The sequence below is a fragment of the Diabrotica virgifera genome, chromosome 8 (genome assembly GCF_917563875.1).
Source record: "Diabrotica virgifera virgifera chromosome 8, PGI_DIABVI_V3a".
NCBI lineage: Eukaryota > Metazoa > Arthropoda > Insecta > Coleoptera > Chrysomelidae > Diabrotica > Diabrotica virgifera.
The window spans coordinates 215431693-215444400 of NC_065450.1; the positions used below are offsets into that span (position 1 = coordinate 215431693).

A 12708-nucleotide genomic window follows, 5' to 3' on the forward strand; every position below is an offset into this window, starting at 1 on the left:
AAATAATACTGTAAATTTAATTAAGATCGGTTCAATAGAGTTTGCAAAATAAATTTTGCAATCCAGCTTTCACAGAAAAAATTCATTTTTTCAAAATGTTACAGGACTGAAAATAAAGTAGATAACAAGTTGAATTTTTTTTTACGTATAGAAGTGTACTGTAACTTCCATTTGCAATTTGCAAAATTAAAATCGATTATCTACCACGACGTCAGGAATTTTTTTAAATAAACATTAATTATTGGTGCTACGCGCAGGACAGCGGATAATTTGCTCTGATTGCAAACCGCTGTCCTGCGCGTAGCACCAAAAATTAATGTTTATTTAAAAAATTTCCTGACGCCGTGGTAATTAATCGATTTTAATTTTGCAAAATGAAAATGAAAGGTACAGTACACTTCTATAAGCAAAAAAAAAATTAAATTTGTGATCTGCTTTATTTTCAGTCCTGCAACATTTTAAAAAAATGATTTTTTTTGCGAAAGCTGGATTGCAAAATTTATTTTGCAAAATCTATTAAACCGATCTTGATGAAATTTACAGTGTTGTTTTACTATATCATAAAGTTTTTCTGAGTAAATATGAAGGTCCTACGTGTAGCGTAAATGGTTGAAAAACGTAAAATGCGAATACTTGTTTTTGTATGTTTTTTCTCAATTATTGCGATTTTGCAACAAGGGTGACTATTTTTTTAAATTTCAACCAATTCTGTATTGTAGGAAATTTAATTACGCAACTTTTGTGTCAGAACAACTTTTCTCAGAAATGAATAGTTTTAAAGTTATAATCAAAAAACCAATAAAAAATCGAATTTTTCCTTAATTTTTTGACATTTTAATTATTTAAACAATGTTCCGGACCTTTTTCAGAGGGAGGATAACTCAAATATTATTATTTGAGTTATTTTAAAGCAATTTCTGCAAAAAAAAATTGAGTCACCTCTCAACGTCCATCTCAAAACAGATGCGTCCTGGACTAATTGATCCTTCTGTGCTTTCTAATAGTGTTTTACCTAAATTCCTTGTCCGAATCTACCATTCTGGCAACACCGCGATCGTGCTTGCCCGTTTTTTCACAGCACGCCTGATATAACAACCTGTAATCTGCTTACGGGCGAGCAGTACTCTACGAGCTGCGTTCAAAGTGAAACTCCACGTTGTTCGTGCGCGACGATTTCGCACCGATCTCGTAAAACAAATGAATGACAACGGACTTGAGCGAACCGTTCGCGAAGCTGGCTTCGGCTGATAGTATTTTGTTTGGAAAGTGCTCGCACATGTTTTTAGAATCCTAGCGAAAAATATCTAAACTGTGAGTTATTATGAAGTTGTGTACGAATCTTTCGACGATCTGTGATAGCTAATAAATAAGTGACAGTTACTTTTTTCTGTATTGTGATATTTGTTGCTGTTAATATGATGCCGCCTGCCAAGAAAAACGGCAAAAAACGGGTCAAGAAAACAAACGGTAAGTAGTGATTTCTGTTTATTTCTTTAGCTTAGTGGTGAAGTATGAAAGAGCTAATTAGTCTGCAAAAAAAAACAATCAGGTAATATTATAACACAGACAAGACAAGAGTTTACAGACACAAAGTAGTTTTGATTATTTTGGTATTATAGAAGTTGTTCAAAACAAGGTATTGATGAGTTCAGTTTTAGTACTTTGTCTTGGTATGATAATTTTCCAACAAGCATTATATTAATCTGTTACCGTGAATCGTGATGCACTTAAAACACAGATATGTAGATCTTTTTTTCTGTTTAAAACAGCAAAATCGTCGGAAAATACAGGCAACACAATTTTTGAGAAAAGTTTGTCTTTCTCATTAGGTATAGCAATTACCTATGTAGGTATTTCCACATCGTTCTGCCGGCTGCTTAAACTGTTTACAGTCACAAAAATCGATATGAGAAGACTAAAAAGTAACGAAGCAAAAGAGACGACATTGGATTCTTTCAGAGAAGCTAAGTAATAACGTGTAGCAAGCAAGCATAGATTAACATCTAATATAAAAGAAAGAGAAGAGAAAAAGTTAGATGAATGACAAAACATACTACAACTTAGGAAGAACGAAGACAATCACAGAAAAGTATACAACAATATAAAGACAAATAAGATCCGTAATACGAAAGGGCAAAAAAATTGGTTAAAATCACAAAGTGAAGAGATAGGAAAAAGAACAAAATGAAGAGATGGGAACAAACAAAAAAAAACAAAAGTAAAATATTATGTTTAATATGTATAAAAAAAGTTTGCTGCGCAAGCTGCTGGTCTTCAAAAATGAAACATAACTAGCAAACTAGGAGGAACTAATATTACGAGATCAACAGGAGATTATCACAGATGAAAATCAAGAAATTTGAATACGGGCCAAATACATACAACTCTTTGATGATAATAGGTCCGAACAATCTCAATCCTACATTATGTAATGACCACTTACCAATCACATCAGATAGAATAGAATAGAATAGAAATATGCTTTATTGTCATGAAAAATTTAACAATTTTATAGACAAAGCTTACAAGAATCATAAATAAGAACAATAACAAATACAATTTACTAAAATGATATAAATCGTCTAAGTATATAAATAAAAATAATGAAGAGAAACAAAAAAAACAGTAACAATCTATTGCAAAATTTAAAAAAAAATTTGCAAATTGCATATTCTACCTTAAGAAATTTAATAAGTTAAGTTAAGCTGCTGCATATGACACTCAAATATAGATTAAGATTATACTTATAAATAAGAATACTGTACTTTCTTAGTTATTGGTTAAGAAACTCTGCTGTTGAATAATATGGTCTTTCAGATAAATAGGCTTTAGTCATTTTACGGAACTTGGGGAAAGATGTTGCAGATTTAAGTTGTAGAGGGAGATGGTTGTAAAGTTTTTTTGCAGAATATAATATATATTTCTTTACTAACTCACTGGACGGGATCGGTAAATAGATGTCAAAGGTAGAATTTCTGGTGGAATAGTCATGTCTAGGTCTTGCTGGAAAGACATGTAGATGTTTACGAATTAAGCAAACAGTTTCTAAAATATATAAAGAAGGTAGTGTTAGAATCCTGTGATCTTTGAAGTAGCTTCTGCAATGTGTTGTTCTTCTGAGGCCAAACAGATATCTTATTGCTCTTTTTTGTAATTTAAAAATAACATCAGTTTGGGCAGCCGTACCAGAACCCCAAAAAGGGAGACCATATCGAAGATGTGACTCGAACAAAGAAAAATATGTTATTTTGGAAGAGGCTAAATTCATTTCCTTCGAAACAGATCTTATTGCAAAGCAAGCTGAGGATAGGATAGTTTCTTGCTTAACACATCAATATGAAGGGACCATTTCAGATTGCTATCTAAAAAAATACCAAGAAACTTTACAGAATCAACGATACTGATCTGGCTGTTATGAAGAGGTAAGGGTTGAAGAGCTCCTTTATAGAACAATGCTACTGTTTTATCTACGTTAAAAGAGAGTAAATTTGAATCGGACCAAGATTTTATTGTATAAGTAGATCAGAAGTTATAGTAGCATGAAGAGTTGCGATATTTGAGTTGCTCCAAGTGATACTGGTATCATCAGCAAAAAGAAAAACTTTTCCATCGATTTTTAAGCTAGTGATGTCATTAATAAAGATAAGGAAAAGTAGAGGACCCAATACTGAACCTTGTGGTACCCCACATACAACATTTTTGAGACTAGAGTCTGTATCATTTGCTCTAACCAGTTGTTTCCTATTATCCAAGTAAGATTGAAACCAATTCGAAGAAATACCTCGAATTCCGTAGAAATCTAGTTTTTTTATCAAAATGTCGTGATTCACACAATCAAAAGCTTTGGCATAATCACAAAAAACAATGGCAGTGTGCAGATTATTGTTTAATGCTTGATAAACCTCATGTAGTACAGAAAACATGGCATCTGTGGTACATTTACTATTTAAAAAGCCGAACTGATTTTGTGATAAAATATTGTTATCAACGAGAAAGGACATAAGTCGGGCTTTTATGAGTCTCTCAATAATTTTGGAGAGTACCGGTAGTAATGCAATAGGTCTATAATTGCAGGCATTTGATTTTTCACCACCCTTTTGAAGAGGAATAATGATGGCCGTCTTTAGGCCATTAGGCAGGCTTTAGATGAAGTGGAAAAAGGAATATTACAACTAAAAGACTGCAGCAAAGCTCCTGGACCTGACAATGCATATTATGCAGAACTCTTAAAACTATTTAACACCGACGGCACTCAAGCCTAACAAAAATATATTTAATAACATATTATAGTTATATGTCATATATGTACATTTAAGCGGAGTAATACCTACCAGAGACGCCCAACTACTTATCAATTATACACCAATGGACCGAGTAAAACAATATATCTGTTGTTCTGAAGGTATTTCCTTGTGGCATTTTTATAATCAACTATTTTCAATGGGAAATAAGCCACAATTTGACCAAAAAAATGATTTTATTAACGTTTCGAAGCCCAAATCGGGTTTCGTTGTCAAAATACAAAAAAAAAACAAAAAGTATAACTGTCTTGGAACAATAGTAAACGAACAATGGGATCACTCACAAGAAATAAAATGTAGAATAGAGAAGGCTAGGAGTGCATTCAATAACATGGCCAAACTCTTTAAAAGCCACAACCTTAATCTGGAGATAAAATAAGGCTCCTACGATGTTATATCTTCTCAATATTGTATTACAGAGTTGAATCCTGGACACTCACTGAAGCAATGGAGAAAAAATTGAAGCCTTCGAGACGTGGCGATACAGGCGAATCCTAAGGATATCATGGACGGACAAGATAACCAACGAGACCGTATTACGAAGAGTGGGCAAAGAAAGAGAGGTAATGTATACCATTAAAAGGAGAAAGTTATAATATCTCGGAATAATTTGCGATACTTATGCATGCTTCACTGATTATGTACCATAAAACGTTCGATAAAGCACAAGCTGATTGAGATATGTATGTATTACAAAAAATATTGGAATAAACACTTGTGATCTAAGAATTATTATAACAGGGATGGCCAAGCTCCTTGATATTCCGAGCCATTTTTCAAAATTTAAAATTTTTCGCGAGCCGCAATTAACCAATCATCTAAAATGTGTAAAACAGGTAGGTAGTAAATTTTTCTCTCACTGTTTAGATTAAAGTGAAATAGAATGGTTCACATCCTTGTTTCAAATATGCAAATAATTCTACAAGCAACTTTTACTAATTCAGGATAATTTGATTCTTCATCATCCTTCAATCTTTTTCTGGAACGGCCTACTGATCTTCTATCATCTCTCAAAAAACTCTCTTTAACACTCTGTCTTCTTCTGTTCTACCACATGACCTGCCCATATTATCTTAGCTTTTATAATATTTCTGACGATGTTTTCAGTAACAACAGTCACCAATTCAGCTTTGCGGCACCTTCTCCACTCTCCTGTCAATTCATCTCTTTGAAAGCCAAATATCATTCTATCAACTTTGCTTTCAAATACCAGCAGCTTATTTATTTCCCGATTTCCCGCTCATTTAGAGTCCATGTTTCACTTCCATATGTAACAATTGGGCGAATAATTAGCTCACAGTCTTAATTTAGATTGTCTTTTTCGCATCTTAATAATGATGATAGAGAGTATAATCCTCTATTCCACGCAGCTATCCTTGCTGAGACCTCTTTTTATTTGTGGTTGTCATCTGCGAGTACTGTACTGCCCCTAGATATTTAAACTCTTTTACTGCTTCGAAGTTGTCATTAATAGTTATATTCTGCCTAACTCTTGGAACAAGAGTCTTGGAGTTTTGGTTACTATCATGTATTTCGTCTTCTCTTCATTTATTCGAAGGCCCAGACTACCTGTTTCTTCCTCGAGTTGTGAAAACACCCCTCTCACGTCTCTTGTAGAATGAGCGACTGTACCTATATCATAAGCAAAGGACAACAATAATTTTGATCCTCGATTCGCAAAAAATACTCCTGTCAGCTCAGATGATATTTTACTTATTCTAAGGCCGAATTGAATAGCAACGGGATAGCAATGATACGGGGTCTTCTTGTCCAAGTCCTGATGTTACACTTGGTCTTTTATATTTTTGTTGTCAGTAATTTAAAACAATTTGAAACACAAAAATTACAAGTAATTCAGATACATTTATTGAGAGCCAGAAATAATCCTTCAAAGAGCCACCCCTGTATTATAACAATCTTTACTGGAATCATATACATCGTCTATAGTTACGGTGACCATATGTACTCATTTAAGTAGGACAGTACTTATTTTTAAATATTGTCCTAATGTACTTTAAAACCTTTCTAAGGACACTCGAATGTGCTTATTTTTTCTAAAAAATGAATATTTTTATCTTTTACTACTTTTAAACAAATTTCTTTGTATACTGTTCCAGGTATTGCAGCTTTTGTGTCTTGATGGTTTCCAATATTTCCATTCTTTTGTTGACTCTTCTCATGACTTCGTTGTTTGTTACAGGCTCGGTCCATTCTATCTTCAGGTACCTTCACCCACAGTTCAAATGCTTCCAACTTTTTAGTAGTCGACACGTTAATTGACCATGCTTCTATCCCGTAAAGCAGAGTCGAAAAAATATAACACCTTGCCAGCCTAACTCTCAAGTCTTAATTATTTCAGTTCTGTTGCACAAACTTCCTTCTCATTTTATTGAAGTTGGTTCTTGCCTTCTCTATTCGAACTTTGATTTCTTTGGAGTAATCGTTTGTGTGATTAATTATTGTGCCAAGAGAGTTGTAGTTTTCAACTTGTTCTAAAGTTTTACCTTTAATTGTCAGGCTTTTATCAATATTTTGGGTTTTTGATATCCTCATAAATTTAGTTTTCTTGATGTTTACTGATAATCCATATTGTTCTCCATACTCAACTATCTTGTTCATTAGCTTTTGGAGGTCTTGGAGGTTGTCCGCTATTATGATAGTTCGTCCGCATGCCTAATGCTGTTAATTGGTGTTCCATTTAGGTACCATTATTCCTGCTGTTTCTCCCTCACGAACTTTTTTCATAATTTCTTCAGAGTATGCATTTAATAGTAGTAGTGACAATACACACCCCTGTCGCACTCCTCTTTTAATTTCGAACCCTTCTGATGTGTGATCGTTAATGCTTATGTGTGCCTGCTGTTTATAATATAGATTTGTTATAATTCAAAGGTCATTGTATTGTAATTGTTTTGCTTTGAGGACGTCCATTAGCTCTTTGTGGCGGACTTTATCGAAAGCCTTGTTGTAATCTATGAAACAGACGTACATATCCTGGTTCACATTCAAGCATCTCTGGATTAGTAGTATAAATCCAAAGTGGGTTTCTTCAATATCAAGTTTTTGGTAAATGCGTTTATGAATGATCCTTAAAAACATTTTAAGTGTGTGAGACATCAGGCTTATGGTGCGGTGGTCGTACACAAAACTTCACTGCACAAGTGAAACATTTTTACACAAAATGGAGACCTTTTTTTTACCTACCTAGAAAACTGGAGTACAAATTTTCATGAATTTAAACTATTCAAAAGCATAGATCTAAAGCGGGCTCCACACTCTCGGCGAAGTTACTTCGCCAAAGTTGTCCGAAGTACCCTCTCTACACACTCGTTCTACTTCGCGAGGAAGTGCGATACCGACAAAGAGCGGTGCGATACCGACAAAGATCCCTTTGACCAGACCGACAGAGAATGGAAGTAGAACGAAGTGAGGCAAAGTTACACAAGGTGGCCGTCTACACTCTCGTACTTGTTGAACCTCGATCGACTTCTGCTCGCATTAGAAGTGAAATAACATGGAACGATGTTTGTTATTCTCTCGAAGCTTTTAAATTGTATATCAAGGCAACCATGTTAAACGAAGATCAACTCTTTGACGAACTGGGAATTTTGAAAGACGTGGCTACAAGTGAAAAAATTGCTGAGTGGAACAGAGAAGAAAAGAATAGTCAGGATCGATGGCTTAAAGTTTTTAAGTGTGTAGATCAATTCAAACTGAAAAACTTACAAATATTATGCGAATTTATTTTTTGTCTTCCGGGTACTAGTGCGGCTATCGAGCAATTAAATTCTGTAATAAATAATTATTATTGGACGTCGGAAAAGTCACAAATGTCCATTTCCTCTCTCAAGGCAGCGATGCTGGTATACGCAAATTTTGATGAGACTTGTATGAAATGTTTCATTTACTTCAGTCAAAGCCGGACCTTCTTAAATTAAGTTGAGAAAAATATGAATGATGCAAAAAACCGGAAGAAGATGAGGCTATTCCAGGTCCCTCATCTAAAAACTCTTAATTACAGGCTTGTGACTTTTTCAAAGTTAATTTAATGTGTTATGTTTCGCTACATAGTTTATTTATTTTTAATACCAAAAAGTTATATTTGTCCAATAACAAGATACATTTTGCGTTTTTAATACATTTTTGTTTTTTGTACTTTTTTTTCTTTAAAAAGATATGGTCACCGTATCTATAGTTCAAAATTTGAGTCATATTTTTGCTAAGAACATGCCAATCAAGTATTTTTTATGAGCACAAAGACCCTGTAGTTGTCCATAAAACATTTGACAATGTGTGGAAGATAAAATATGGGCGTGATCTTAATCCTTCTCTGTCTGAACAAAATCATCAATAATTATTAATAGTCGTAAAATCCAAAATTAATCTCCTTTGTTAAAAAATTTGCAAAGGCAAATGTTTGGGTTTTCCATCGCCTCCAACAATTTGCATCTTTTATTGGTATTTGCAACTCACCAGAACAATAGATATTATATACAGGTAGCTGATAGATAGAAACATCTGTTCACAACCTTTTGGGATTATGAATGTTTCCTAGAAAGACACTAAGTTCTATTATTCCTTTATATTCTGTAAATAATTATGTATAGATATAGTGTAGTCACTGAAGGTTTTCACCTCCGATTTCGTTGAACCTCCATCGATTTTCATGAAAATTGGTGAGTAGTTAGAAGATACTTCAAGGAACAAAGGTGACATGATGCCAACTTGCGCTTTTACCCTGGGGGTGGATGCCACCCCTTCTCGGGGGTGAAATTTTTTTATTAAAAATAATACCAGAAATCGATAGAGGGGCAACTTTTAAGCAAAATTTGTTATATAAAGTTATTAACATAAACCAATACTTTTTGAGTTATTAAATATCAAAGATTTTATTTTTTCGTAAAAAATGCATGTTTTAAAGCTGTTTTTCACGTATTACTTAAAAACTATAAGCTTTTGTAAAAAAGTTATTATTATCAAAATTAAAGATAATAGAAAATTTAATACACTCCCCACTTAAAGAACTAAACTGATGTTATTTCAAAGTGAGTTATGGGTAAATGAATGTATATTTTTTTCGACGAGTACTTAAATCTAAGTATTCAAGCTTACATAACGGGAAAACGATGCATTTGATAGAATATACTTGTTAAACACTTGTCAAAGTACTTCGGATTACCTATCAAATGAGCTCCAGTAGAAGTTAATAGCATCAAAATTAAGCAAATTATGATGAAAATAAGAGAACCCTTTTGTTTTTTTTAGGAAAAAGTGAAAAATAAAACATACGCCATTTCCACAAAAATTAAAATTTGTAGTAATCCTCCCAAGAATTTCTTTAGGTTAATATATTTAATGATGTCAAAAATTTTGACCGGTTTAGAATGCATATTTTTGAAAAAAAAATATAATTTAAAAAATCAGAATTCTTAAAATTATCGTACTTTTCATTTTCTTTTGATAATAACTCCAAAAATGCTCAATATATGTAAAAAATAATATATAACTAAATTTTAGTTTTTTCTGTTCCAAATAATTTACCCATTTTACTATTTCCGTATAGTAAAAAATAACCGAGATAGAAACGTTTAAAATTTCAATTTTGCTGCGGGAACCATGTAACCGGGGCCATTTAACCTTTTATTTTTTAAAAAGTAAGAGGTTTAAAAGACTAAATTCGACGTTTTTTAATAGCTCTTTGAATCAACTTTTCACTAGTTTTTAGGTGAACCTGATATCTTAAAAATTAACGGAGTTATTTACAAAAAAACAATAACATTTTTTGGAAAAATTTTTAAAAGATAAATTTTAAAACATTTTTGTGAATAAATTTTAATGCTATCAACTTGTTCGATGGCTTATTTGATAGATATTTCTATGAACTTTGACAAATGTTTAATAAGTTTATGTTATAAAATGCATCATTTTCCCGGTATTTAAGCTTGAATACTTAGATGTGTGTACTCGACGAAAAAAATATACATTCAATTACCTATAACTCACTTTTAGTTAACATTGAAAGGTTTTTCTAGTAAGGAGTTTGTTTGATTTTTTATTAGCCTTAATTTTGATAATAGTAACTTTTTTGTAAAAACTTATAGTTTTTGAGTTATTTATGAAAAATCGGTTAAAAACATGCATTTTTCTCACGAAAAATTAAAATCTTTGATCTTTAATAATTCAAAAAGTTTTGATTTATTTTAATAACTTTATATAACAAATTTTGCTTATAATTTGTCCCTTTATCGAATTCTGGGGTTATTTTTAATAAAATAATTTTCACCCCCGAGGAGGGGTGGCATCCACCCCCAGGGTAAAAGCGCAAGTTAGCACCATGTCACCTTTGTTCCTTGAGATATCCTCGAACCACTCACCAATTTTCATGCAAATCGATGGAGGTTCAACGAAATCGGAGGTATAGTCTGTTCGCTAAACTCAGACTCAACTGGCTACATAATATTTTAGTCGATAATTTTTTTGTTTTTTGCCAACTTTGCAAAAATTGGCGAAATTACTAACTATTTAGTGATTATTAACTATTTAGTAATTATTTTTTGCCAATTTTACTAAAATTGGCAAAATTACGGACTAAAATATCTAGAAAGTTGCGTCTGAGTTTAGCGAACAGACTATAATAGCTCATATCCACCTTCAGTGACTGCACTAATAATTTTAAACAGACACAGACACCTGATAAATGTTGATTCTCTTGTTTTTTATACAGTAAAGCAAAAAACTAAAAGGCGCTTTTGTAAAATGACTGTAGTTTACTTACTTATGTGTTCTTGAGTTCTTGCTTTAATGTCCAGCTTTCAAGTCGATTATTGTAGTATCGAAAGCACGTATAATAGTCAAAACGAACAAAGTGGCGGTATCAATGTTAAAAGAAATTTGAGAAGCCGCTTTCTTTTAACATCCCATTAATCCTTATAAATTAGTCAATCCTTGTATTCTGCCCAGCGCAATCTTTGTATTTCTGCATAATTTGCTATACTATCGATAGAGGGTTCTTTGTAATATTGGTAAAACACGTGGTTGAACCTTATTCTCCATATACCATCGTCGCTAATGGATCCCAATATCCTCCTTAATATCTTTCTTTCAAAAGTATTAATAAGGTTTATTGTCTTTTCTGTCATGATCCATGTTTCTACTCCATATGTTGCTATTGGTCGTAGGATGGTTTTATATATTTTAAACTTTACTTCCCTATGGAACTTGCAAGTAAACTGTCGCAACTCTTTAAAAAAATCTTAAACGAAACAGAAACACCAGAGGAATGGCATAAGAGCATCACAATCCCCATATTTAAAAAAGGACATGCCAGCGTTATATTTGCTTCATTGATCTGACGAAGGCGTTTGACAGAGTTCGCCTGGGAGACATTCTAAATATATTAATAGAAAATAAAACACCGACCAGCATAACAAAGGTAGTCCATAACCTAAATTACAACAACGTAACCAAAGTTAGAGCAGAAGACCAGTTCACTGAAAATATTCCAACACCGGGAGGAATTAGACAAGGAGACAGTTTAAGCCCCTTCTTGTTTAACCTACTCATGGGCAAAATTATAAACAAAGTAACATATCTTAATCCCCTAATGGGCAACAAAATAATTGGTATGGTGTGTTACGCAAATGATGCAGCAATTATTGCTGAATCAGAAGATGATCTTCAGAGACAGCTCTTTCAATTCTTTCAATTAAGCCGCCAACTAAATATGAACATTTCTACCAACAAAACTAACTAAATGTATGCTTTATGCTTTTTGAGAATCTTGTTTTATTTGAAACAATGTTTTATTTGAAACAATGTTTTTTAGGTTTTGTTTGGTAATTTAGTTTTCTATTAGTTTAGGAAAAAATGTATTTTCAACTTGAAAAATCAGTTCTTTTTCTTTAAAATCCCTGTTGTTTGTGCGAGAAGTCGCAGAAGTCTTTGACAAAACAAAAACAATAAAACGGCCCCATCGTCGGCGTATCTGGACTATAAATAGCGAATGGCGAATCACAGGTGCTTCAGATTATTTTTGTCCAAAGCGTACGACGTGAGACTGTTATGTCATCTTTTTGGTGTCTCTCTTAACCAGCCGCAGGCAAAAGCAGCTAGACAGACAGACGTTCCGTTACAGAAATAATAGTTTGAGACTCAAATCTATTTTCGAAATTATACGTCCAGACGATATAGAGAGTGTCGCAGAAGAGTCTGGACATTTACGAGTTCATTTATGTTTTTGTTATTATCTACAGTTAATTTTATACTTTTATAGCCATTTTTGTAAATACATAGTTTCATACCAGACCGAAAATAATCAGATATGCTGTTGAATCCGGCGTTATCGAAATGCCTCCCACTTTTTCAGGTAAATATTTTCATACATGAAATGCCTCCCAGGTACAATCGA

The 12708-nt window shown here is 33.0% G+C and overlaps 1 protein-coding gene across 2 annotated transcripts in view; it reads left to right on the top strand.

The window, feature by feature from the left end:
• The first annotated feature begins 1113 nt into the window (after positions 1-1113).
• Positions 1114-12708, top strand: part of LOC126889501 (bone morphogenetic protein receptor type-1B) — a 233443-nt gene continuing 221848 nt past the window's right edge. Inside the window, exon 1 of one of the 2 annotated variants that reach the window (XM_050657839.1) lies at positions 1114-1467. In XM_050657839.1, coding sequence (XP_050513796.1) covers positions 1416-1467 — 52 coding nt within the window. In that variant the 5' untranslated portion in view covers positions 1114-1415. Of the gene's footprint in view, positions 1468-4791; positions 4865-12708 lie in introns of those variants that run through there. The other variant, XM_050657838.1, reaches the window with a different exon arrangement.